Here is a 23,385-nt window from a genome sequence, read left to right on the forward strand (position 1 = left end):
CTCATTTTTTTTTAGCTGTGTTCAATAAGAATGCCTGTTTACCATTCAGTGTTACAGTTTCTTATTAGCTAAGTCAACCTTTTTCAACCATTTCATTATTGAAACTACAATAACTATGGTATCAGAATCAAGCAGCCGGTGAACAGGTGATGGTCTGAGGACATTTGACGCAGCTGTTAAACAGTGACAGTGGACACTTTTCACGTTACTATCTATAGCTATAATCTATAAATGCCAATCAAAATTTTCCAGCTCTAATTCAAGAAAAACAGACACTCAAGTCAAATATGTAATACTAAGGTGCAAAAAACAGCTCTTTGGACAAGTCAGAGTGGATACAGTAGGTGCTCAAGCAGAATACTCAACACCTGGAGCCCTTTGACAGAATCATGGCTAATTAGCTTAGCAAAGGGGAGCCATACCACCGCCATTCAGCCAAACTGCAACCCCCATTTAATCTCAGGTAGAAGGATATTTATTGGCTTCTGAGAAAAGAGTTCCCCCTATTACAGCGGCAGGTAACCTAACCATTGCTCGTGGCATAAAACTGCACAACATGGTGCACTAATTGTAATTGTGTTCGGGCACAGGGTTATACGTGTGAGTACTGTATGTGTTTCATCACTTAGACCTCTATTTCTCTCCTTTCGCCTGTACCATCTCTCCTCTATTTATAAATGTAATCCCCCCGGCGAGGATGTGTATTATCACTGTGTAATGACTGTGCAGTAGGTTGAGTGTGGGGGGAGTGATCAGCATTGTGTGCGTAGCCCCAGGTCATTATCCTCTATTACAACTGGCCATGTAATGAGATTCAGGGATGGGTGAAAGCTTTGGAAGAGAATAGGATCAGCTCTAAGCCCATGGTCTGATTAGCACTGATGAACTCTTGACTCTGTTGTAACACTGTCCCCCGTCAGTGTCACAGCCCCTGCTGACTCCTCATGGCGGCTCGCTGGAAATTGGCTGCAGGTGCTTAATAGCACCAACAGATCTCTCTTTGGAAATGTATTTAGTTTCAATGTAGCGTTAAAAAAAAGAAATGTTTTCTAAAGGTATATAATAATTATATTCCAAAAAGCACCCCTTCCCTCCCCCCAAACAGACTGATGCACCTTCTCCCCTCCTCTTTTAGCTCCCACCCTTCTCCCCTCTCTCCTCTCATCCCAGCTGCCATGTCATCTGGTTCTGCTTTATCCCACCTAATTAATAGGAATCTTTGTTATAATGATCTGAGCATGAGCCTCTGACTCTATGCATATGCAATGAGGCTGGAAATCCAGTTGCCTTGGTTGCAGATTTTGAGACGATCATCACACATAGCTCTACGCTGCCTCTCGCACCGAATGCAGCATCCTACCGGACAGCGTTATAGGCCGGGACCCTCCTGGCAGGACACACACACACACACTGGCCAAACATCAGTGAACATCTCTCCTGTGTTCCCACCTCCTTTAATAATCTGTTGTTTATTCAACATGATTTCAGCAAGCTGCTTATCTTAACGCAAGTAATCTATTTGATCAAATCGCCGATATAGTTTTGTGTGTGTGCGCTTGCATATACAGTATGTGTCAGTGCGGGCCTTCCTGTGTGTGCATGTGTGTGTGTTCTCTCTTGGCCTGTGGCGTGGTGCACCAGCCCAGCGGAGCAGCGCTCTGGTCTGTCACTTTTGTTTGAATAGGTAATGTAGATCTGTTCAGGCTGAAGAGACATGAGCTGGAATCGCTTGTTAGGACACATGATCAAAAGCGGCTCTCTGCTCTCTGCCAATCAACCCTCTTGTCACCCTGTGAAGCAGACGTTAAATAGATTTTTCGGCTGTATGCCGCGGGCAGCCTGCCAGCCTGACATGTGAACTTTCACCAAAAAAAAAAAAGATACCCTGCCCCCTCGCTCCTCCCTAATCTCACTTTCCCATCCTCTTCCTTCGTGTCCAGTTCTTTCTTTTTCCTCTCCTCTTTTTCATGTTTTCCCTACCATCTCGACACTCGAACCTGATCCAGATCAACAATTTCCCTCCTCCTATGATTTTTGTCTCCCACCCCATCTTACTCTCCAGTGACAAGGTTGTTCCTCTGCCAGGCTGAGATCAGAGCCCAGGGCTAAATGGAGTGGCTGTATGAGGGGAATAGGGAGCACAGAGTGTCTGGTCCGCTGCTGAATTATGTATTTACTATCTGTTCCAAAACAGAGCCCTCACATAACACGGGCGCGTCCCCATAGGACTTCGGAGGCCGGCACAGGTTTCACTTTACACAAGCTAAGATATAGATTTTGTTGCTCCCTTTCAAAAAGGGGAACCCTTTCTGCTGTCTTGCTCATTCAGATGACAAAACAAGCAGCTGCTTCTTCAATGTGCCATTCTTTGCATTCAAGATCACCTTCCCCACTTCTCATATTCCGATTAGTCAACAGTAGCAACTGCTGCGGAGCATTCCAGGGGCCATCTTCCCGGGTTTCAGCTGTTGAGCGTGTCCCCCTGCGCCCATGCAGCACAAAACTCCCATTGTGATCCCGGCTTACTGGCTGCACAGGAACCCCTTGATAGGAGGAAACGGGTGTCTCTGAGAGACAAATCACAGCTAGGGTTGCACAGAGGCTCGCTTGTCTTTACACACTCACACACCCACACACTGGTTGTAGGTATGTCTCGTCAATGACATCACTGCTTGTGCAATTTGGGGAAATATTTACTTTTTTTGCTGTTAGAGAAAAACAATAGATTTGCCTCGAATGCTGTATGTGGGTGATTAGATCAGCACCAATTTATAATGGCCTGACTGTTTTATGTGACCGCGCACTATTTGGAGCGGCACAGAGATGGTGAAACGCTGACACATAAGAAGGCAGAAGCCATTAATGCTACTATATTTGTCATTGGGCCGTGAAGCCTAGAATTGGGAAGTAACAGCCTGGTTTTGCGGTTAAAAGGAACTGGAAGAGGGACGTATACAGACAAACTGCATGCAGTCAGGACAGTGAAGGAGGAGGAGGGGCTGAGGCGGTCAAAAATGGGGAGAACAGGGGCTATTCCAAAATGGGATGGGGTGCAAAGGGAGGGCACATGTGTCCTGCTGTGTGTGTTTGTGTGTGTGTGTGTGTGAATGCCTGCAGTAGGGTTACACAGGGAGACTTGTGTGCCAGCTCAGTATCCCTGTCCTAGCTGTGGCATTCAGCTCCCAAGCATTCTCCACACATAACTTGACAAAAGAGCCGGTGTCATCTGACCAAGGATCAAAATAGTGCGAGTGTAACTCACACCCTGGGCACAGACAGCCTCTGTGGCCTGCTAATGATTTCAGAGCACATTGCAGGCTTGTTCTGGAAGTCAGACGTACGTCAGCCATCCGGCTAAGAGATCCGCCTTGACACAAGCAAACATGACAACTGGTGTAGATGCAGCCTATTAACATATTTGCATTGTTTTTCCCCCCCGCAAACAGCAAGCATGTCACCAAACTTTGATGGTTGCCTTTTTGAACAAAGAGACTATTTAATCAGCAGCGATGAAACAGATGTTTCCTCCCACTCGATGCTTTTTCTTTCTCCTTGTTCAATAACATTACATGCGCCAGGAGATGAGATGAGGATGTCAGAAGAAACGAATAGAAATGTGTTTTATTGCACTGCAAAGCCTGAGTGCCAATGAGTATAATTATTTGACGAACGTCATGTCTCTTTGGAAGTACCTCCAGAATAATTTTTAAGTCTGCCCCGGTCGGGTGGTTAATATGCTTTAAGACCAAGTCGTCAATTTGACATCATGAAGTTCAATCTGTTAGTTGACGTTATTATTTGAAATAAGGATTAATGATTTGTTGAGGCGGCCTTTTTGCTATTCTTATCCCAATTAGCATAATATTGGAAAAAAGGAAATTGGGTCGTTTTACTACGCCCCCTACACACCTCATCTTCCTCTTTCCTCCTTCTTTGTCATTTTCCTCTGGGTGGGTGGCACTTTGCTCTACAAAGCTGATACTGTAAGCCTGTTGTTAACTTCCCCGTTGTGAGCTGGACCAATGAGCTCAGTCGCTCATGAGAAGCAAATTTCTCCATCTTTGCCCAGCAGGTCTCAGTCCGTATGGCTCTGTATCCCACAGAAAGGGAATGGGCCCATTTGAAAAGGAAAGTACAGCGTCTATTGTTGCTGAACCAACTTGAACAACAGCACATTGAGACACTTTGGGCACTGTGAGCAAATGAATGGGGACTTTCTAGGAGCTGGAATGCTTAACCTTTAGAAGTGCTATGGTTACTTCATCATTTCTTTATCCAGCGGCAAGGAAAGAATCAGAATAGTACATTGTACAAACATTCATTTTTTAAAATTTTCTTTTTCTTTAAATTAATTCTAATTGTTCAGTAATTGTGTTGATCAAGCTTTAGTTCTGGTATGATGACACAATGTTAAGACCACAAAAAGATGTCTACTAATTCTTGAACAGTAAGAGTTTATCTAAAAAAAAATGGACTTTGGGTCTTACAGTCCAGTAAGCAGTGTGTGTGTGCATCCTGAACTCTGGCATCTTAGTAAACATAGTTGCCTGCGAGATTCAATAAACAACTTTAATTACTATTTGAAAATGAGCAACTGCAGAATTAGAAATGAATAATACCCTCTCTTTAAGTTTACGTTTTTTTTTTACCTCAAAATTTGTCATTTATTTAAAGTGAAATTAGAATATAATATACAGTCTGGAGCATATTCACACACGCTTTAGTTAAATTCAACACATTTACAGAATGCCATATTACCAAACGTGCCGTATATCACTCATCTTATTCTTGTAATTTGTGCTTTTTTTAATATCTCATCTTATGGCTCAATCTCTGAAGCGCATCGCCGTCGTCCAGCATTTATGATGAAATAAAGTTTCGACGTCTATACAAGACACTTGGCTTCACTGCAAATTGTAATGCATTCATGTGGATCCTATTAGTCTCTTTTTGTCCTTGTAGAGTCAGACACCCATTAATTTACTAAATCACACTGAACAGCCATGATCACAGTACTCACGCATTTTATTCACACGTCTATTAATTTAACATAGTTGAATAAATGTGAATGTTTTCGAGCATTGATTAGCAGGCAAGTTTATATCTGACAGTTAAATTGCAGGGTACCCCGAAAAAAATCTCTCCAATGCAAGGTACCCAGTAATTTAATTTCTGTGTGAAATTATTATAATTTATTACAGTGTGTGGACCCTAATGATTACCGACATCAAATGGAAATTATAAATTGAAATCAAGTCCACATATTTCTCCTCGTAGTGTTCATCTTCACAAGCGCTGATTCCCTGATCAGCGTCGGCTGAAATTCCACAAGTAAATCTGCTTTTTCTTTCCAGTAAACCAAACACACTCTGACTATCACATCACTATATCTTTGTCTTTTTGTTCTCTCTTACTGCCTTTCTGTTTTGCTTTCCTGCTCTACTGCTATCTAGTTAAAACGATTCATAAACCAGTGTCGCACCAAGGCTTTATTAGGCTGATTATTATTAAATCAAATTTAAATTAATTGTTTGTGTTTTATCTTGCTGCATTTTAATAAATCATGTATTCAGTCTTCCTTAATTTATTCAAAGTAGCAATTGTTTGTTTCCCTGATGCATTGTATTGATAGCTGCGTTCAATAAATTCCCTCTGCTGCCCGAATTAAGACTTTAAAGCGAAGGAGGGGAGAGGAGAGGGAATGAAAAGTTCATTTTGCTATCCAAGCATTTAATGGTCCTAGTTCTTAAAAGTGACCTTGTGGGGTAGAGAGCGGAGCAGCACAGCAGCTCCTTCCAGATGCACACATGGCATCCATCGGGGGCACAATCACGCACAGTCCCAACACCTCAGGCTCGGACATATGTTGAGTTTTATTTCATTCTTCTGACATTAATCCTATTCACCAGCTGTTCTGCCAGCTGCCACTCTCCGGCTTAAGGGGAGATTGCAGTTTTGGGGGCTCTGAGTACTGGTTTATCTTGGCTCCTCATCTGCTCCTCACGAAGTTTTGATTGCATTTTTTTTCCCCTTGCCCTCCTCCTACTTCCAGGTTCCTTGAGTTGCGTACTTCCTTGCAATCTTTTCTCTCTCTTTCAACTTCTTTGCTTTTGTTTTTCCCCCTCTCTAATTTGGGTAGATAAGGGATGTAATTTGACTTTGAATCGTTGCTTTTTGTGGCCCGTGCCCTCTGCAAGGACTGCAAGTCTTCAGCAACATATGTTCAAAAAAAATCGCACATAATATTTATTACAAGCTTTAATACCAAAGGCCCTCTCCGAGGAAGTGGTACAGAGATTAGTGAATGCACATAGCATCTCTCAGTATACAGCACACTAGCCTCTTATCTGCCCCTCAACTTCTCCCGCTCTTTCTCTCAAGAAAGCATTTGTAAGGAATCCCAGCGCTGAACGCTGCTCACCCTACAGTCATCTAACAGCATTTCTGTAGGATTACCCTGGACATGGCCTCAGCCTGTACAGTTATGATTATTGACATATTGGGTCTGACATATTTCACGTTTATGTGCATTGTCTGGAAGCATACTCAAGTGTTCTCAATGTCATTTCTGCTGAAGTACGGCCGGGCAGTCTGCGAGCAAGGGCCGCAATGAATTGATCATTGCTCACTGCTCACTTTAATAATTCAAGCCTGATTGCCACAGAGTGCCGCAGTAAAATGGATTGGGAGAGGTCACATGCTGCTCAGCTCAGGAGGTGAAGCCTCTCGGGGATGGTTAATTCATATATGCTTGATAGACACGTGTCCTATTTAGAGAGGTCAGCGCGCTGTGTGTGTATATGGCTTCTCAGAATGGCCAGGTCAACACTGTGGGATTAACACAGTGGTCAGTGCAGATAAAGGCGAAGGATAAGGTACAAGTTCTTGGTCACATAGGCCAGCATTTTTTAGCTTCCTGCGGAAAAAGCTAAAATAATCAAAAAGTTATCTGCAGTTAATTGCACCTAATATTCTTACCTAAAATGAGACAGTTTGTAATAGTTTTAACCTCTTTCAGTCCACTTAACTCTGCAACCTTCAGATGCTAATGGGATAAATACAAGGAATATAATTCAATTAGTTTAGGCAACCACAAAATGTTTTGCCAAAAAAACTCCTATTCATGAAAAGACCTTTGACTTATCAGGAAAAACTACAACTGGCCCACAGCCCCTTGTAGACAATAACAAGTGATGTTGCCAATTTATTAGGGGTGGGAATCACCAGAGGCCCCATGATATATTATCACGGTATTTAGGTCACAATACAATATTATTGGGATTTTAAACATTTTGTGATATGCTGAGTATTGCGATAAGATATATTTCGATTTATTACCTTTTTTCAACTGCAAATTATGCAGTTTGTCAACTGCATAATTCACATATCTTCACATATCTTTAGGTCAGAGGTCAAGGGACCCCTTTGAAAATGGCCATGCCAGTTTTTCCTCGACAAAATTTAGTGCATTTAGTGAGTTATTTAGCGTTCTTCCCAACAAGCTAACATGACATGATACCAATGAATTTCCTTAGGTTTTCTAGTTTCATATGATACCAGCATCTTCACTCTAGCTTTAAGACTGAGGCCGCTACAACCTCTGAAAGACAGAATAGCGTCCATTGGACTGTTAAGAGGTTCATTGTACATATATAATAAAAGAGCGATACTTGATGTCTGTGTATCGATACAATATTGCTACTCAAAATATCGCGATACTATGCCGTATCGATTTTTTTTCCCACCCCTGCAGTTTATGCAGGCAGGCATGTACACAGGTGAGATACAGTGTCATCCTGTTGAGGGAAAGTAGATACAGTAAGAAAATTAGGATGGAAGGAAATGAGGCAGCAAGGGAAGAAAGAAGGAAGTATTGGAGCAGAGAAGATGTATCAGAACCTCACATGAAGCAAGTCTCATCCATGTTACCTACAGTATATTTATAGCAACTGTTTACATGAGCGAACAGGATAGTCTAAAGGTGACTAACAGAGATGTTCACCAAGTGGAATAATGATTAGGTGTCAGTTAAAGAAAGCCCACCGCAAGGTGCAGGTGCACCACAATACACTGACGTGTCTGGACCTTTTTATTTATGCATGCCAGCACTAGTGATTACATATTAAAAAAGCTGGAATTATCTAACTGCACCCAAAAGTCTTCTAGAAACGGTAGAGGTTATTAAAACTGTTGACAACGAGGAAAGGTAATTGCCTGAAAATGAGCGACAACGCACTGTTGTGCTCCGAATGTTTTTTCTCCCCCCCAGCTCCCTCTTTAGCGTTTGCATTGTGCGGCATCACCCGGGTGTGTAACCTATTGCGTTCCGATTGCTCCCTTGCAATTAGTGCCCTTTTTGTCCTCACTTCAATAACGCCATGATTATGGAGACTTCAGGAGTATTTGCAGCATCCAACAGCTGTTGTCTCAGGGACTACCGGCTGAATGACAAAAACATGTTTTCTCTCTGCATTTCACTTCCCTGCCTGCCTCTTGTAATTATTATGTTTTATTTGGTGTGATGATGGGGTCTTGTTTTTAGTGTGTCTGTGATTAAGATATTCAAAGGACTCCTTGGAGTGTGTCACAGTCATTTTCTTTTTTATCAACCTCGACTTTTGATTTGTTTCCCGTGCAGTGCAGTGTGGATGGGGGAATTAGACGTCAGCCTATCATTGTCTGACTGACATTCTGAGAGTTTTATCTCCGAGATAGAAGTGTATGCCTCAATTAAAGAAATGGATATCTAACACTGAATGCAGGAGTGGAATTTAAGAGTTTTTTTTAAAAAATAAAATAAAAAGCTATCTAAGACATAACAGTTTATCTTCGAAATTCGACACATAGTTTTTACATGTGTAATCACATGATACAGCCATTATAATGAAGTTAATGAAAAGCACTAATATCATATAGAGGAGTAATTAATGCATACTTTATGACTGTATAAATCATTGCAAAATAACAGTGATTTGTGTTATTTTCACACTAAGTAACGGTGGATATTCCTCATCCCATTTTTCACTTCATTAGAGCTTTTAGCTTGTAGGGTGTATGATGTTACCCACCGTTTCTAGAACCCTCTGTGCAGCCTAAAACCTACCCTCACTTTCTATATTTTCAACTAATTGCATATGTTATGTTTGTACAAGAAGTTTAACCCATTTGTGCCCAAAGACTATATTTAGTATCATAAGGAAAAAGGTCACAACATTTGTTCAGATTGGTCAAAATACCACTTTTATTCATAGTCAAATTAGGAATTTTTTAAAAATGAGGAAAAACGCATACATTGTGTTTATTAAATGTTTTCCATATTGAAAATACCAAATACTTGATTGTGCTCCTTGTAGTTTCTGAGATATAGCCATTTTCTTATCATATTATATATAATATTTGTGCACATGGGACTACTGTTTTTTCCTAAAATATAATGGAGTTAATTGCAAAAACAGTAGTCCCATGTGCCCAAATACCTAATGTAGTATGATAAGAGATACTTTCAGCCAAACAGTTTGACTGATTGTGAAAATGTCTTCACATTTGTGCTTAAGCAAGCCCAGAGAACACTTCCACCAAAAGAAATTAAAAAGTTCTCTGTTATTTAGTATCATGTTTTTGTCAAATGTTGTCTTAACAATGTGAATTTTTATATTATTGCAACAAAAAATATATTTAATTTTATGTCCTTGGTTAGAGTCGCTCTATATTTTTAAAATGGTGCATTCTTCAGTTTTGTTTTTGCAGTTCGTAGATCTTCCTAACGCCCGGTTTAATGTTCTGAGGAGGTTTTGGTTTTGCTCGGCTATAACTGGATTATGACAAATTGTAAAAATGTGCTCCATTCGAGCTGAAGCTTGTTTAGAGACTCTAAACCCCATTTCCTCTGTTTGTTTGCTCCTCCTCACCGCAAACAACATTGTTTCCCTATTTGCCCCTCTGCATTCTGGGGAGGAAATTATTTATATGGCCAGTGTCAGTTGATCATTGATTTGGTAATTACATGTTTCCCCTTGAGGCTGGGACAACTGATATACAAGGCCAATGCTAAAGGGGAGGTCTCTTAGTCTGTTATCCATGACTTATGGCTCATTTGCCTCTCCCAGATAGCCCTCTTTTCTCTGCCAACGGCTTTTCAACACAACAAACACTCAAACACAAGTATCATCTTTCGTCCCAGGAGAATAGCGCACGCAGAGCGGCTCAGAATGTGGTGGCAGACAGTTGAAACGATTTCATTGCTGACAACACAGAGTAATAAAACACCGACTGCTGCATGTTGTAACAAACCATTTTTGTGCTTTGAGGCAGTGGCGGACTGTCTTTTGAAACATGATGGAGTGTTTTCAACAAATTTAGTAGATTGAAAACATCGCTTTGTCAAAGTGAAGATGTTTTTTTTTTTTTTTTGCCCAAGCAGTGCTGGTATATTTTTGCTGGACCTCATATCTCCGTGGCAATCTGAAGAGCCATTTGAAAATTAGTGTGTCATGATTTTTTAAGATCTGCTTTATTACTGTCCAATCCAATTCCAAAGTGACAAGATTTGATTTGTTTGCGGCTTCGCTTATTTGTCTATTTGGTGTTCCACTCGATAATTTGATCTTTTCTATAGTTTGCAATGATCGTTTGAATGAACTACTCTGTTTAGAGCAGCAATAAAAACGTAAATTAGCAAACAACTTTCCCCTGCCTTCGCTCCTCAACCCACAGGCATTTACAGCTAACTAGCACTCAATTTAATAAAATGTGTGTGAACAATAAAAAACCCAATTCAGATTATTAGTTGTTGCATTAAAACAGCAGCGAGTGTATGAAATATGAAAGGGAAAGACTGTCAGGGGGTGTCAGGACAGACAGTTAATGTTAACCTGCCTCTCAGCTTCACTTCTGTGGTTTATACTGAACATGATATTCTGGCAGCACTGACTGCCAGGTGCTGAAAGCTTTGTTTATGTCACACATCAACCTAGAAACATTCCTTTTGTTGAGATTTATGAGGATCATTAGCTTTGCTTTTAATACAGTAAAGAGAAAGAAAAAAAAGCTGTAGCCTAATCTAGCCAACTCATCTGGGTTTAAGGTGTCTCAATCCCTGCGCCTGTTCACCCACATCAGTAAGATCAGAGAATACCTGTACGGGAAAGCTGTATACCAGAAGATGACAGCGCTGATAGGAGATAAACATAGCGAATTTGGCAGTACTAAATCAGTGATGACTATTCACTTTCTTCTGAGTGCCGCTTGGAAATTTTTTTTTCGGGGAAAGGGTTCAGGGCATTTTTCCAGCTATACAGCCCCAGCCCCAGAGAAGAGACAATGAGACCCAGACGGGCTTAGTAGTCCAGAAACCATTCCCCTCTCAATGGGAACACGTCTTGGACACACACTCCAATAGTTTTGTCTTGTATGTTGCTATCTGTGCTAGCTGCAGAGCGGCGGGGGTCTGTGCCAGGCGAGGGTCCATAGGGACCATTGGAATCGCCGGGGCTGGAGGAAGTTGGTCCTGGTCCAGTGGGGCGATCTGGGCTTGGTGACAAGCCAAGCAGTCTACTGCAGGGACGCTGGGAAAATGTAAATAAGAGCCTGATAAGGGCTATTGTTTTCATTCCATTCTCATCCCAGCTGAATGGCCTGCTCCCCAGCCACAGAGCATTTTATCTCGAGAGGGGGAGGGAGAGACATTCGAAGGGGTGGGGGGGGTGTGAGAGATTTAAGAGCCCCCGTAGGAAAATAAAAATAAACTCACTGGACTCTTCTCTTGTTTAAGCTAATTCCCCAGTATGTGATGTCCTACTTTGAGAGGACAAGAGCAGCTTTACACTAAACAACTTCAGAAGTTCTGCACTAACTGTCTTAGATAATCATGTTTGCCTTTCAATTCCACCAAGTGTGAATCTTTTATTAGAAATAATACATTTTATGGGGAATACAGTGCGTTTAAATTTTTTTTGACATTCAGTGTGACAGTAATTATTACGTTGATGCTAACCAGTGTTTCCATAAAAACAGACGGGCATTTTAGAAACCGAAATAGCATTCCTCCTATTAATCTAAATTCTTCTGAAAAAATAAGCCGTGGAAGGGTGTTTTGAAAAAAGCCAGACATCTGACTCATTTACTGTTTTCCTTCGAGCACGCCTGCGCAAAAAAGTTGCTCCGCTTCCACCAAATCCATTTTTGGTTGCCTGTTTTGTCCGCGCCGTTCGAACACTGAAAGATGTTTGAGAGTTATTTTATAGACTAATCCAGGCCATTATTCACCTTCTCCCAGGTGGAAGGCAGGGAGGACAGCGGTGCATTCCAGCTGTAGTCTCTCCTGGTGGAGGACTTGGCAGGTCGTGTCTGGCCCGACGGAGGGGATGGAGAAGTGAGAGGGAGAGGCAGCTCTCCTGGGAGGAGGAGGTGGAAAGGAGGGGGAGGACTGGAGTAGAATGGAAGCTGGCACCACATTATCTCCAACAGTTGGTGCATTCCTTAATGATCAAGTGCTGGAGCAGCATCTGTGATGAAAGTGTGTTTACGTATGTGTGTGTGAGAGGGAGCATATGTGTTCATATTAACATATGCTCCCTGTGTTTGTTTAATTCCCCCTTTACACCACTTATAAAATAAGCCTTTTCTGTGCTTTAGGGTAAGAAAATGTCATTCACCGATGTTGCTCTCTGTCTGTCTAAAGATTATGATTTGAGGGGAGTTTGTTGTTCTGGGAGAGGAAGCTGTCTCACCCAGGGGTGAGGCGCAAGGGAGAAGAGTTGAGCTCTGCTACTCGCCCCCCCCCCCCTCTCTCTGCCTTTAACCCCTGTTTTAAGATCTTTGTGCCATGGAGGGAGTTAACACACACAAACACACAGCCCTTTCTCTCTCCCTCTCTTCGGGTCAAGGGGACAAACTGTGAGTTGGGAATTGGAAAGTCAATAAAGCAGAAGTAATGTTATAATGACCCTGAGCTGGAGATGTCCTGTCGACCCCCATCACATTGGAGGAAGTGGACAATCAAACAAAATGGTCCCTCCGCTTGATCTCTCTGAAAGCCATCCTTAAACAAGGCCACGAGAGCTACTGACCCCCCGTTACTCCCAGTTCCTCTGAAGTCAGTGTTTGTCAGAGGGAACAACAGTGTTTGGTTTGTGGAAGAGATGTTGCAGACGGATAAAAGGAAACAACACTTGTATACATTCTCAAACTGTACAAATCTCCTCTGTGTTTGATGTCGGAGGATGATAATAGCGAAACTGGAAGCGTCCAGTATATTGCATGTGACAGGCCCCTCTCACTCTGCCTTCCTGTTTCTCTGAATTTCACATTATGTGCAACTTGGAATCAAAAACACATGACAACTACATTAAACTGCGGACAACCTCCTATGTGGCATCATTTGAAACATTAACATGCTTCTGAATTGTGTCCTTTTATTGCCAGGAGTGTGTTCATAAACGATCCACTGTTAGATATGTGGTTAGACTATTCATTACGGAGCCCCGGGGCTTTGTGGTAATAATTAGCGTGTCTGCTTTGGTTTTGCATTTCGCTCCGAATCTAGAGAAATACAGTTTTACAAATGTTATCATCCTCGGGCACTACATTAAACCTAAGGACAATTTCTATAGAAATCAGCACAGCTGTTTTAGACAGTACATGAATTGTTCTCCCAGAACTGGATTGTACATGATTTCTGCTTGTTTTAATCAGACTCAAGAGGACTGAACGTTGTGTGTCTTGATCTGGAGGCAGACAGTTTAGTGGAGACAGTGTCTCAAGGTGGAGGGGTGGAGGCTTGCTGGTGTTTGATGGGAACAGGCTGACCCCTAAGCAGTGCAGGGATGGTGGAGGCCCGGGTCAGCCGGCCCAGTGTGTTCTTTATCAGCTACCCCAGCGACAGCATGGCAGATTGCAGCCATTCCTCCTCTGATTCATTGTCTGCTGGACAAATGTTAATTGTTTTCATCATTGGCAGCTATGTGAACGCTCGGACGTAGCCAGTCTCACTCCTTGCCTCCCACTTTAATGTCTCTCTCTCTGCCCTTATTGCTATCCCCACAATGCCTGCTTCCCTCCGCACTCCACCCCGAGCTCATCTCTCAGCTGTCGGGCTGAGTCTCTTTTAATGTTCGCCGTGCAATGCCATCAAATAAAATACCTCACTGACTTTCTTTAATTTTCATTTAAGCGAATAGATGTAGAGATTTATAACATCCACAAAACTATAATAATCATAAAAAATATATGACACTCTAAACGGAGACATTTATTTTTTCATTCAAATTACTTAAAATGTCTTTCTTCATTTTTCGTCTTCAGATCCCTCATGCATGGACACACTTCTTTCTAAAGACTGGAAAGAGAAGATGGAGAGGCTCAACACCAGTGAACTGCTGGCAGAAGTAAAAGGTAGGACTGCTAAAGATTGCAACACGCAAACACCCTTAAGCCGTGTTAACAAATCCCTCATTCCTATCAGACATACATAATCTATGTACTGTATAATCTCACACACAGCCTTGTACTCTGAAATAAAACAAAGGCCTTTGGCTGCCCTCCTCATTCATTTCTCTCCTCCCTTATCTTTTGTTGGAATGCCCGACTCTGTCCAAAGTGCTGTCTTCAAAATTCCAGCCCATTTAGACTCATTTCGAGGCTCTCTGTGCTTGTCGGTGGTTTATTGTTGTTGTTCCTTCAGACGACGGCCCTGAGCCCAGCTACCCTGCTCCGACACACGCAGTGCGTTCACGCCGCTCTGGTAATTGTTGAACCCAAAGTGTGCTTGATGTAAACAGAGCATGGCTGAGCTGAGAGGAGAGGAGACGGTGCGGTGACGCACAGAGTCGTCTCCTCCGTGAGCTTGCGTTTTGAGTGGAATGTCTTGACTCCTGACAGTGAACGCCCTGCACAGCGTATCAAGCGCGGCACGGAAAAAAAACGCCGCTCAGCACTCCCCCGAAATCTGTTTGTGAGAGGGCGAAGGTGGGCCGAGGATGGGCAGGGCCGCCGCTTAGCACTGACTGTTACTGAGAGCTGCTGTGTTTATACAGCGCAGGCAAGCACAATACCAGCTGGCTGATAACACCACCTCAGCCATTACCTTCATTATATTTTATTTAAACTCTCAATATAACACTTAAATGTTTTTTTTATTAACATTTCATGCAGACTATTCACACACACCTATAAAGAGAGTTCATTTCACAGGTGATTTTGATCATTTGCTTAATTGTTTCTCTTTATAAAACATGGCTGACATACATAAATAAAACAGGTTTTAATTATTGAATTACACTTCCAGGGAATTACAGAGGAGAGGAAAAAAGGGCTGTTGAATGTTCTAATAAGTATATTCATTGGCAATAACCTTAATGAACTGAAGGATAAATCACTGCTTGGTGAACTAGATTCATTGTACCTGCCCGTATACTGTATGCCACTGTAGATCAAAGTGCACCGGGTAAAATGTTTAAAATGATTTAGCCTTTTGAAAGCTGGTCTGTTAAATTACAGGCAGGGCATTTCTTCTGTTTGATGAATGGGAACGGGAAGGTTACTTGGTGGTCTGTAAACAGGTAGGGAGTCTGATAATAAACACTATGGCCTCTGTCTGTTGATGAGTTATGGAGACAGTCTATACACCACACAGTTACCAATATAAATGCTTCTCCTATCACAGTGGCAGCCTTAGATTTTTAATTAGCATGCCATTTCATATGACTGTAGACATTTCAAAGGGCTGCTTTGTGCTCCCCCTTACAAATGTCTCTCTCTCTGCGTTTGATGTCTGCCTGATGTAAATACGGGCAATTAAAAAGAAGCCCAGGGTTGGAGACGCACAAGGTCCGCCTAATTAAAACACAAACAAAGGTACCTCGCAGAAAACACCTTATGATTAAGATCTAAAGTGTTATGATGAATCAGAGGTCCCATTAATTGTTAGGTTAAAATCGGTACAAAAGACAAACATGCCTGTAGGTTTCAAATGAATGAAAGGAAATGGAGAATAAAGGCTGACATGCAGATAAAGACTACAGTACCTACTGGCACAGTGGCCTTGTATATTCATTGCTGATCGCTCACCAATTCCTCAACCAATTATACTGAGCACATTGTAGGCTACCTTTTGACATTGTTCCAGCAAAACCTTGAAAGACAAGCAATTGTGTTATTGCAGAGGCAAGTGGTGGAATCTGACTGATGAGGAAATAATTTAGACTCGCTTTTAGAAAACAAATAAAAATGAAAAACAATACTCTAGGTGTGACAGAATTTGACCCGAGGCTTTTTACCCATGAAAAGAAAGACATTCTTTTACTGCAGTTGTGTTCAGACATGCCCCGAATACTTTATCCCGTTGAGGTGAACACGCACGTACAGTAAACAAACAAAACAAAACAATAGTATCAACAGCATCGGAGCTTTCAAGGTCTGCAATCCCAACCATGCATTTACCTCTCACAGATGACACATCTATAATTATAGCTTATTGTCATGTGGGTGCATGGCTACATAATGCGCTGTTTCCGAGTCAGTAGAAACAAGCGCTGTAATCCAGTATAGGCGGTGTGCTTAAGCCAGACATGAAGAATGGGGTTATTAAGGGTTAATGATCTCAAATCTCCATCTGCCTTTTTCTTGTATGCTGTTAGGGCTTAGCATCGGCAGGGGCAGGCAGAAAAAGGAGAGTTTGCGAAGGAGCATTAGTGGCGGATTTCTTTTCACCAGTCAATTCCAGAGCTAACTGTTTGTTTTCATACCTGAGCTTAGCTGTCAATCTGCAGGAACGATGAAGGAGGGAGATGAAATCTCAGAGCAAGAAAGGCAGGCCGGCTGGAAGGGCTCCAAACCACAGAAAGTAGCAGATAATAGGAGGCAAGGTGGAAGGAGGAGCGCACGAGGTAGAGAGAGAAAAAGATTTTAGACGGGGATACTTAGACTTGACATTTACAATTATATACCTCAAAGAGGTTTTTCCTCTTTCTTCACACGATTTAGGACACTTAAAGTCATTATTTCCCTATGTATATATGTACTGTATGTATGTATACACTGTACAGTAAACACACAGACATGTGGCAAATGCATACAAATATAGTACACAGTGTCCTAAGCAGATAAGGTTGCTCTCTGTTGCATGCTTGCTATGTGCAGGGTCTTTGAGCCTCGTACTCAACAGAGCTGTTTAAGTTTCCCTGCTGAGTGCCAGTTTCCCGGACCCCCGTTGGGAGAAAAAAAAAAAGGAAAAACAAAAATGCTCAAGCATTTACTCAAACTGAAGGAAAATATGTGGGTACTAAATTGGAACACAAGCTGTATTCATTCTCTTGGAATTTGCTAAAAAAAAAAAAAAAAAATTAAAATAAGAAAAAAGCTTAACATTGTACACTAGCGTTGAAATGGCGGCTTGAATTCTGAAGCAGAAAAATCGGGGCTCTTGCACTGTCACAATCAATTTGAGAATGGTGTCAACGTGACAGTGGTCGAGTGCACACAGACAGTCCTGTGGCAGGCAGATAAGTGGAAGCTGTTTAGGAGGAGAACACAGGGCAGGGCAGGGCGGCAGCTGAGACTGATTTGATGCTGGCCCTACCTGTGCTGGCTCTACTCCTGCACAGACAGAAAGGAGTCCAATGTGTGAACACAGAGCCCACATTGTTCAGCCGTGTGGGTTTAGCTTCAAAACACGATTATTCACTTTAAAAAATGCAACTTTATTCCTAATGGCTTCCATAAAGCGGGCTTTTGATGCCACTGGAGATGCACAGCACAATATCTGTGCACACATTTCCCCCGACTTATATAGCTTTAGAAACAAGGAAAGAATTGTGCATTTCTACAACATACTGTATATAAATATTATGTATATTAGATTTACCCAAACATACAAAAGCATTCACACAAACAGCACAGAACAGTATCTGTCCAGTTGCTCCAGTCAAAAATGCCTCAGTTAGCATTTTCTCCACAACACTTCAGTCAACTGTTTGCCCTGTGCACTCAGGTGAAATATGAGCCACAGTAAATCATTATTCCTCAGGCCACATTTGCCAGATGAATGTATGAGAGTGTTGGACTGTGTGTTTTTCTCCTCTAATGAATTGAGGAATTTAGCTTGTGGCGATGGAGGTAAAAAAGGAAGTGCTGTGTGTGTGTGTGTGTGTGTGTGTGATATGGATAGAGTTCTCCGTTTGTGTTTTGAATCATATTCCAGTGGTTTGTCATGGTTTGTTTAACTAATGACTTTTAAAACTGTATAATACATTTCACGGAAACAAGCGTATTACTCCCGTTTCCATTTGTAGAGAATGTAAAACATTCACGGAGCTGACAAAAACACACCTGTCATTTATAAAACGGCACTCCCCTGAAATATTCACCAGCTTTCCCCTCAGCAAAGCAAATAAGATGAGATGCTTTATTGTCATTGCATGTAAAACACAACAAAATAGTATCCTCACAGCCATCAGAAAGGCTGCTGAAGGGGCTGACCTATGTTAATACTTAGAATCTAAACAAATACATTATTCAGATATGAACAGATAATGCACTCTGAACAGACGGAAACGACTTCTGAATTTTAGGGACCGTCTCAAAAGTGCATGCAAGACGAGAACTTTTAAGATTTTGATCAATAGCTTTCTCATTTTTTTTTTACCACTTGAACTTTGTTTTTAGCTGGATCTACTCCATAATAACATACAACGTCTGGTAGTTTTGGTTTTATGTTGTGTGTGCTCCCGCGAAATGAATGCAGTTCTTGGGAGGGCAGGCATGAGCAAACGGAGCCTTTGCGCTCGATGCAAGATACGCGATTACGTCATTTTTGGCGCGCGCACCTTCGTGCCGGTGAAATAAAATGCAGCATCGAATAACAATTTTTATTGGTCCTCTGCCTGAGCGTGCCAATAGAGTTGAAAAGGAGGGACATTTCGAGTTTCAATGTGAACAGAAAATGACGTTTACAACGCAGTGTTAACAGGTAAGTTACAAGCCAAATTAAACTCTGTTTCTAATTAGTCGAGTTGTGTTATATTATTGAACACTCGTGGGTTTTATTTGTTGCTAGTAATGCAGCATAGCCTAGCTGCTAACTAGCCTGGTAACGTTAGTTATGATAAATTATGACTGTTTCAAACGGAATATTGAATTGCGCTATATTATTTTGACACTAAAACCAATCTGAGCTATATATGAAATGCTGTATATAATGTAATAATACTAAAATATAATCCCTGAAAAGTGTATGTAATGTGGGTTTATCAAATTTATGGTCATTTGTGGGTATTTTGCCGTGTAATTAATTTGAAGTTCATAGAATAAGCTTACATATGAGGGAAATGCTGTTTAACATCACCTTTTGTTTCTCTTGCAATATACAATGTTTAGCGTCCCTTTCACTCATTACCGTAAAGATAATGCAAATATGTTGAAAATAAAAGCTTAATTGATTAGTTTGGTTGCTAAGCTAAGCGACATTTTTCATTATTTATCAACAGTTAACATTAGTCATGAACTAAATGCATTTTGCAGTGCGCTGGCCATTGCTAACGTTAGTCCGCCATCACTTGGGATATTTCTGTAACATTAATTAACAATAATTAGTTATTGTGGTTTCATAAAATGAACAGAAAATGTGGAAGACGTATCAATAGAAAGATTAGATTTAGTAACTGATATTTGTGTTATTGAATCTTCTGCTTACGGATTGATTTTATCGTTTGTGCAGATTTTGTTTATTGAAAGACTCAACAAGATGGCGAGCCAGTCCGTTTGGTTACTGTTCCTTCTTTCATGGAAGAACACGTGCCGGGAGACATCACCTGCCTTTTACTCTGAGTAGACCGCATCTTTAAAAAACAGTTAAACTACCTCAAAGATATTTCATTTTACATAATGTCTCGTAACGGGCAGTCATCTTTGTGTGCCACTATGATGTGCTACTGATGCTAAACATCCTAACAGCTAGTTTTACAAATGACTGATCTACATCTTGTTCTCAGTTGAGAGTTGTTGGCCATTTCACAGTGGACAGACTGGCCTCATTACAAGGAAGAGCAAGTGAAATGGCACTTTTTTAGATGTCTTTTACATCTGTTTTATTCTACACAACGCTCCAGCTCTGAATATATGTAAGACATACTGGGAAGAAGGGGCTAGGAAATGAAAAATGTTGAAATGTTAAGACTGTAACTCTAAGCCAGGATACTGTTGCTTTAGATATTGTTATTTGGAAAAACAAGTGTCTGTGTTTTCCCATTTTAATGTTGTTGGAGTTGTTTGTGAGTAGTCAACATTGTAAATTGACATCAGGATGCTACAAATAAAGAGTTTTGAAAAGCAATTTTAGTGTGTATTTGTAATTCAATGTAGTGGGAAGCTGTTACTTTACATGTTTAAACACTAAATGTAATTGCAAAAACAAATTAAATATAACATTTTAAATAATTTTTTTATTGAAATTAAACCATTGTTTTACAGTCTTTGTATGTATTTATATTTTCACAGTTCATTGAGTTTTTGATCATAATAAATGAGGGATTATCACTAAATTAACAAGTTTTTACTCTAAAACTACAGTAATTAGTTTCATTTTACATTATTTAAAAGTTAGTTTATATATTTAAAAACAAAATCTAATCACAAAAGCTGTTTATATGCAGTTAAAAAAAATCATTTTACACACTAATTTCAAAGACATTTTAATTTTCTTTTCCGCAATAAAACCATTATTGTGCTTTCCTTTTTTACATTCTTCTTTAATTATCAGCTGCATAGGTAAGACCAATGAATAAATGTGCTGTGAAAAGAACGAGACAACATCTAACTCCTAATTCACTTCCAAGGTTTTGCAGACAGTAAGCTGTTGCCTTGATCACTGTCTTGCGGGCTTTGAGCGCTTTGTATGAGACAGACCTTGAAAACTTTTCTTTTTTGAGGGCACAAGGGTCAGACTCATTACCATGAGCGATGAATAAAAGGATTGGAGACAATCTTTGTTTTCGTGTAAGCTTTGCTATATGCTGCCTTGCATACATATAACATCCTGCGTGGTGCCAGGATCTCTGGTTTGTCGCACTGTATTATAGAGTCAAAGAATGATGTATTCAAATGCTGAAAGACCAAAAGAAAAGTTTCTGTGCCGAGTTGTTTTTTTGTCTTCAGAGTGAATTCCAGGGTCGCTGGCATTCCCCTGTGGAGTAATGTGTTCAGGTCGAGCCTCTATCTTGGCTTTGATGAAGTACCTTGTCCAGTGTCATGGGTAGACAGTGAAGTGCTGGTGCTTTTACATTAGCATAATTATACTGAAGAGTGAGGCTTCGTCTATCATCAAAATATTAGTCTCCATCAGCGATCGGCATGAACAGCAAAACCACAGTAGATGAAGTGTGCTTTTATTAATAACCTCTCCATATGCCAATCAAGAGTATTTATTTAAAAAAAATCGTCTGCTGAGCCATTTAAATGATTTTGATTCCGTAAAAGTGTCTTAAAATCACAACTGTTGATACTCAAATGCATGTGCACACACATACAGATAGACGTATAGATATAAAATGTAAGGAACTTATAATACCAGACTGCTGTTAGCAAGTAAAGAGCAGTTACAAGTCTCAAGCACATAAGTGGTTTTAACAATTTGAGAAGATCTGACATTTTTTAACAAGATGATGGGTATGAATTAGCCCATATGTTCATACCATATAGGAAAGCAAAGGGACTGCGGATCATTGCTGCCAGTGGATGACATGTGCTTGTGAGTCATTGCTCATGCTTGTTAATGGGGTTTTATTGGCAAGATTAACAGCTTTTATATCATGGCAGAGGCAGCAAGCCAGGTAAAACAGCTGTTGCTCATATTGTCTTGGTTATAGGGCATGGAGACGCGTTAACACCATATTACTGGAAACACATTCAGCCCTGTAGCATTGCTGAACAAGTGTGTGCATATATATATAATAGTTGAACGCAAAGGGGTATCATAAAACTGCTACTCTAGCTTGGTTTTTATTCCAATCTAGATCCTCAATATGACATATTTATTTGACCAAAATGTTTCAGTTATATTCAATATCACAAAAGTGAGTTTGATACAAACGTTGGCTTGCGTTTCATGCTTTTGTTGAAGCAGTTTTATGGTTTTCAAGAAAGGTCTGTGTGCAGAAAAATCTTTCTATTTTGAACACCAAAGAAGGTACCAATAGATGCCATTTACCACGACTCAATTGGCTCTTTGTGTTTTCCACAGAAAGAATTGACAAAGGGTCAGATGACCGCAGAGTTCACACACGTGCGCATTTACTCAGAGGCATGTACCTTTTATCGATTGGAACAGCACGCAACACACATCTGTACACACTCATGTCTACATTCACACACTCTTTAAGAGAGAGCAGAGAGCGAGAGAGAGCCGCGGCACACAAGGCATTCAAGTTTATGTGCGGTCTGTGGATACAGCTTGGTACAATCGGAGCATTTAGACAAGTCTTAATTTTCTTAGGATGGGCTTGCAGCATATGGAAGCATCCACAATAGCTGACTGATAGCGAGACAAAGAAATTCCAGTCTTCTGGCGCTAAAAAACTCAATTCAGATCTGGTCATAATGGCTCAGCTGTCTTAACCAAAGGAAGGCAAGAGAATAGGGTGCCTTGTGATTTTCCCCCTTTTCACCCTCACCCTCCCTCGCTTTTCTTCTTTTTTTTTGTGCCTGAATCTTTTATCTGTGTTATTCACTCGGGACTCTTCAAAGTAACAAGCCTCCTTCTTTTTCCCCGGTACTGGACTTGGAACCCAAATTAGAGACTGCTTGATTAGAGCAGAGAGGAGGGAGCCAAGAGAGAGGGAGATGTGGGTATTGGACAGAACAAATCGCACCCCTACAAAGTGCCTTTTATCCAAAGACCCCAAGGCTCAAATACCCCCATCCCTCCCCAAGCAACCATGGCTCTGCTTGTTTCCCTCTTATCATTTATTTAGTCGCCCGTCGTCGATGTTTTCTGCCCTACTTTGTGACGTTTAAAAGAGGCAGGAATCTCAAAAGGTGAATGCGCTGAAACTGAACAACACAGCTTTACCGTCTCGTCCTCCTATGTGTCAATCTAGCATCTCTGAAGTTAACACGGTGGGCTGAGAAAAAAAACAAAAAACATGAAAAGTGCCAGCACAGCTTGACCGCTCACTCCTGGGATCCTCTTCCTGTGTCAGGCTGGTATTGTCCTACAGGGCTTCAGTCGTCTAACGGGAGGATGTCACAACACGTTAGGTCTGGGCCGACTGCTGGGGTTTATGTAGCGCTAAGGCATCTCTGGGCTGTCTGTCTGCCATCGGAAGCGCAATGCGAGGAGACATGTTAACGGGCAGACCCCGGCCCCACCGCTGTTAAAAGCCATGCAATATGCAG

The 23,385-nt window shown here is 41.2% G+C and overlaps 1 protein-coding gene across 10 annotated transcripts in view; it reads left to right on the forward strand.

Annotated features, from left to right (window-relative positions):
* The window catches only part of sox6 (SRY-box transcription factor 6), a 154,842-nt gene that overhangs the window by 65,025 nt on the left and 66,432 nt on the right, over positions 1 to 23,385 (forward strand). For all 10 annotated transcript variants that reach the window (XM_037790351.1, XM_037790329.1, XM_037790387.1 and 7 more), the window contains one exon: positions 14,302 to 14,391. In XM_037790351.1, coding sequence (XP_037646279.1) covers positions 14,302 to 14,391 — 90 coding nt within the window. The remainder of the gene's footprint in view (positions 1 to 14,301; positions 14,392 to 23,385) is intronic.

This window comes from Sebastes umbrosus, chromosome 2, assembly GCF_015220745.1.
Source record: "Sebastes umbrosus isolate fSebUmb1 chromosome 2, fSebUmb1.pri, whole genome shotgun sequence".
NCBI classification, from domain to species: domain Eukaryota; kingdom Metazoa; phylum Chordata; class Actinopteri; order Perciformes; family Sebastidae; genus Sebastes; species Sebastes umbrosus.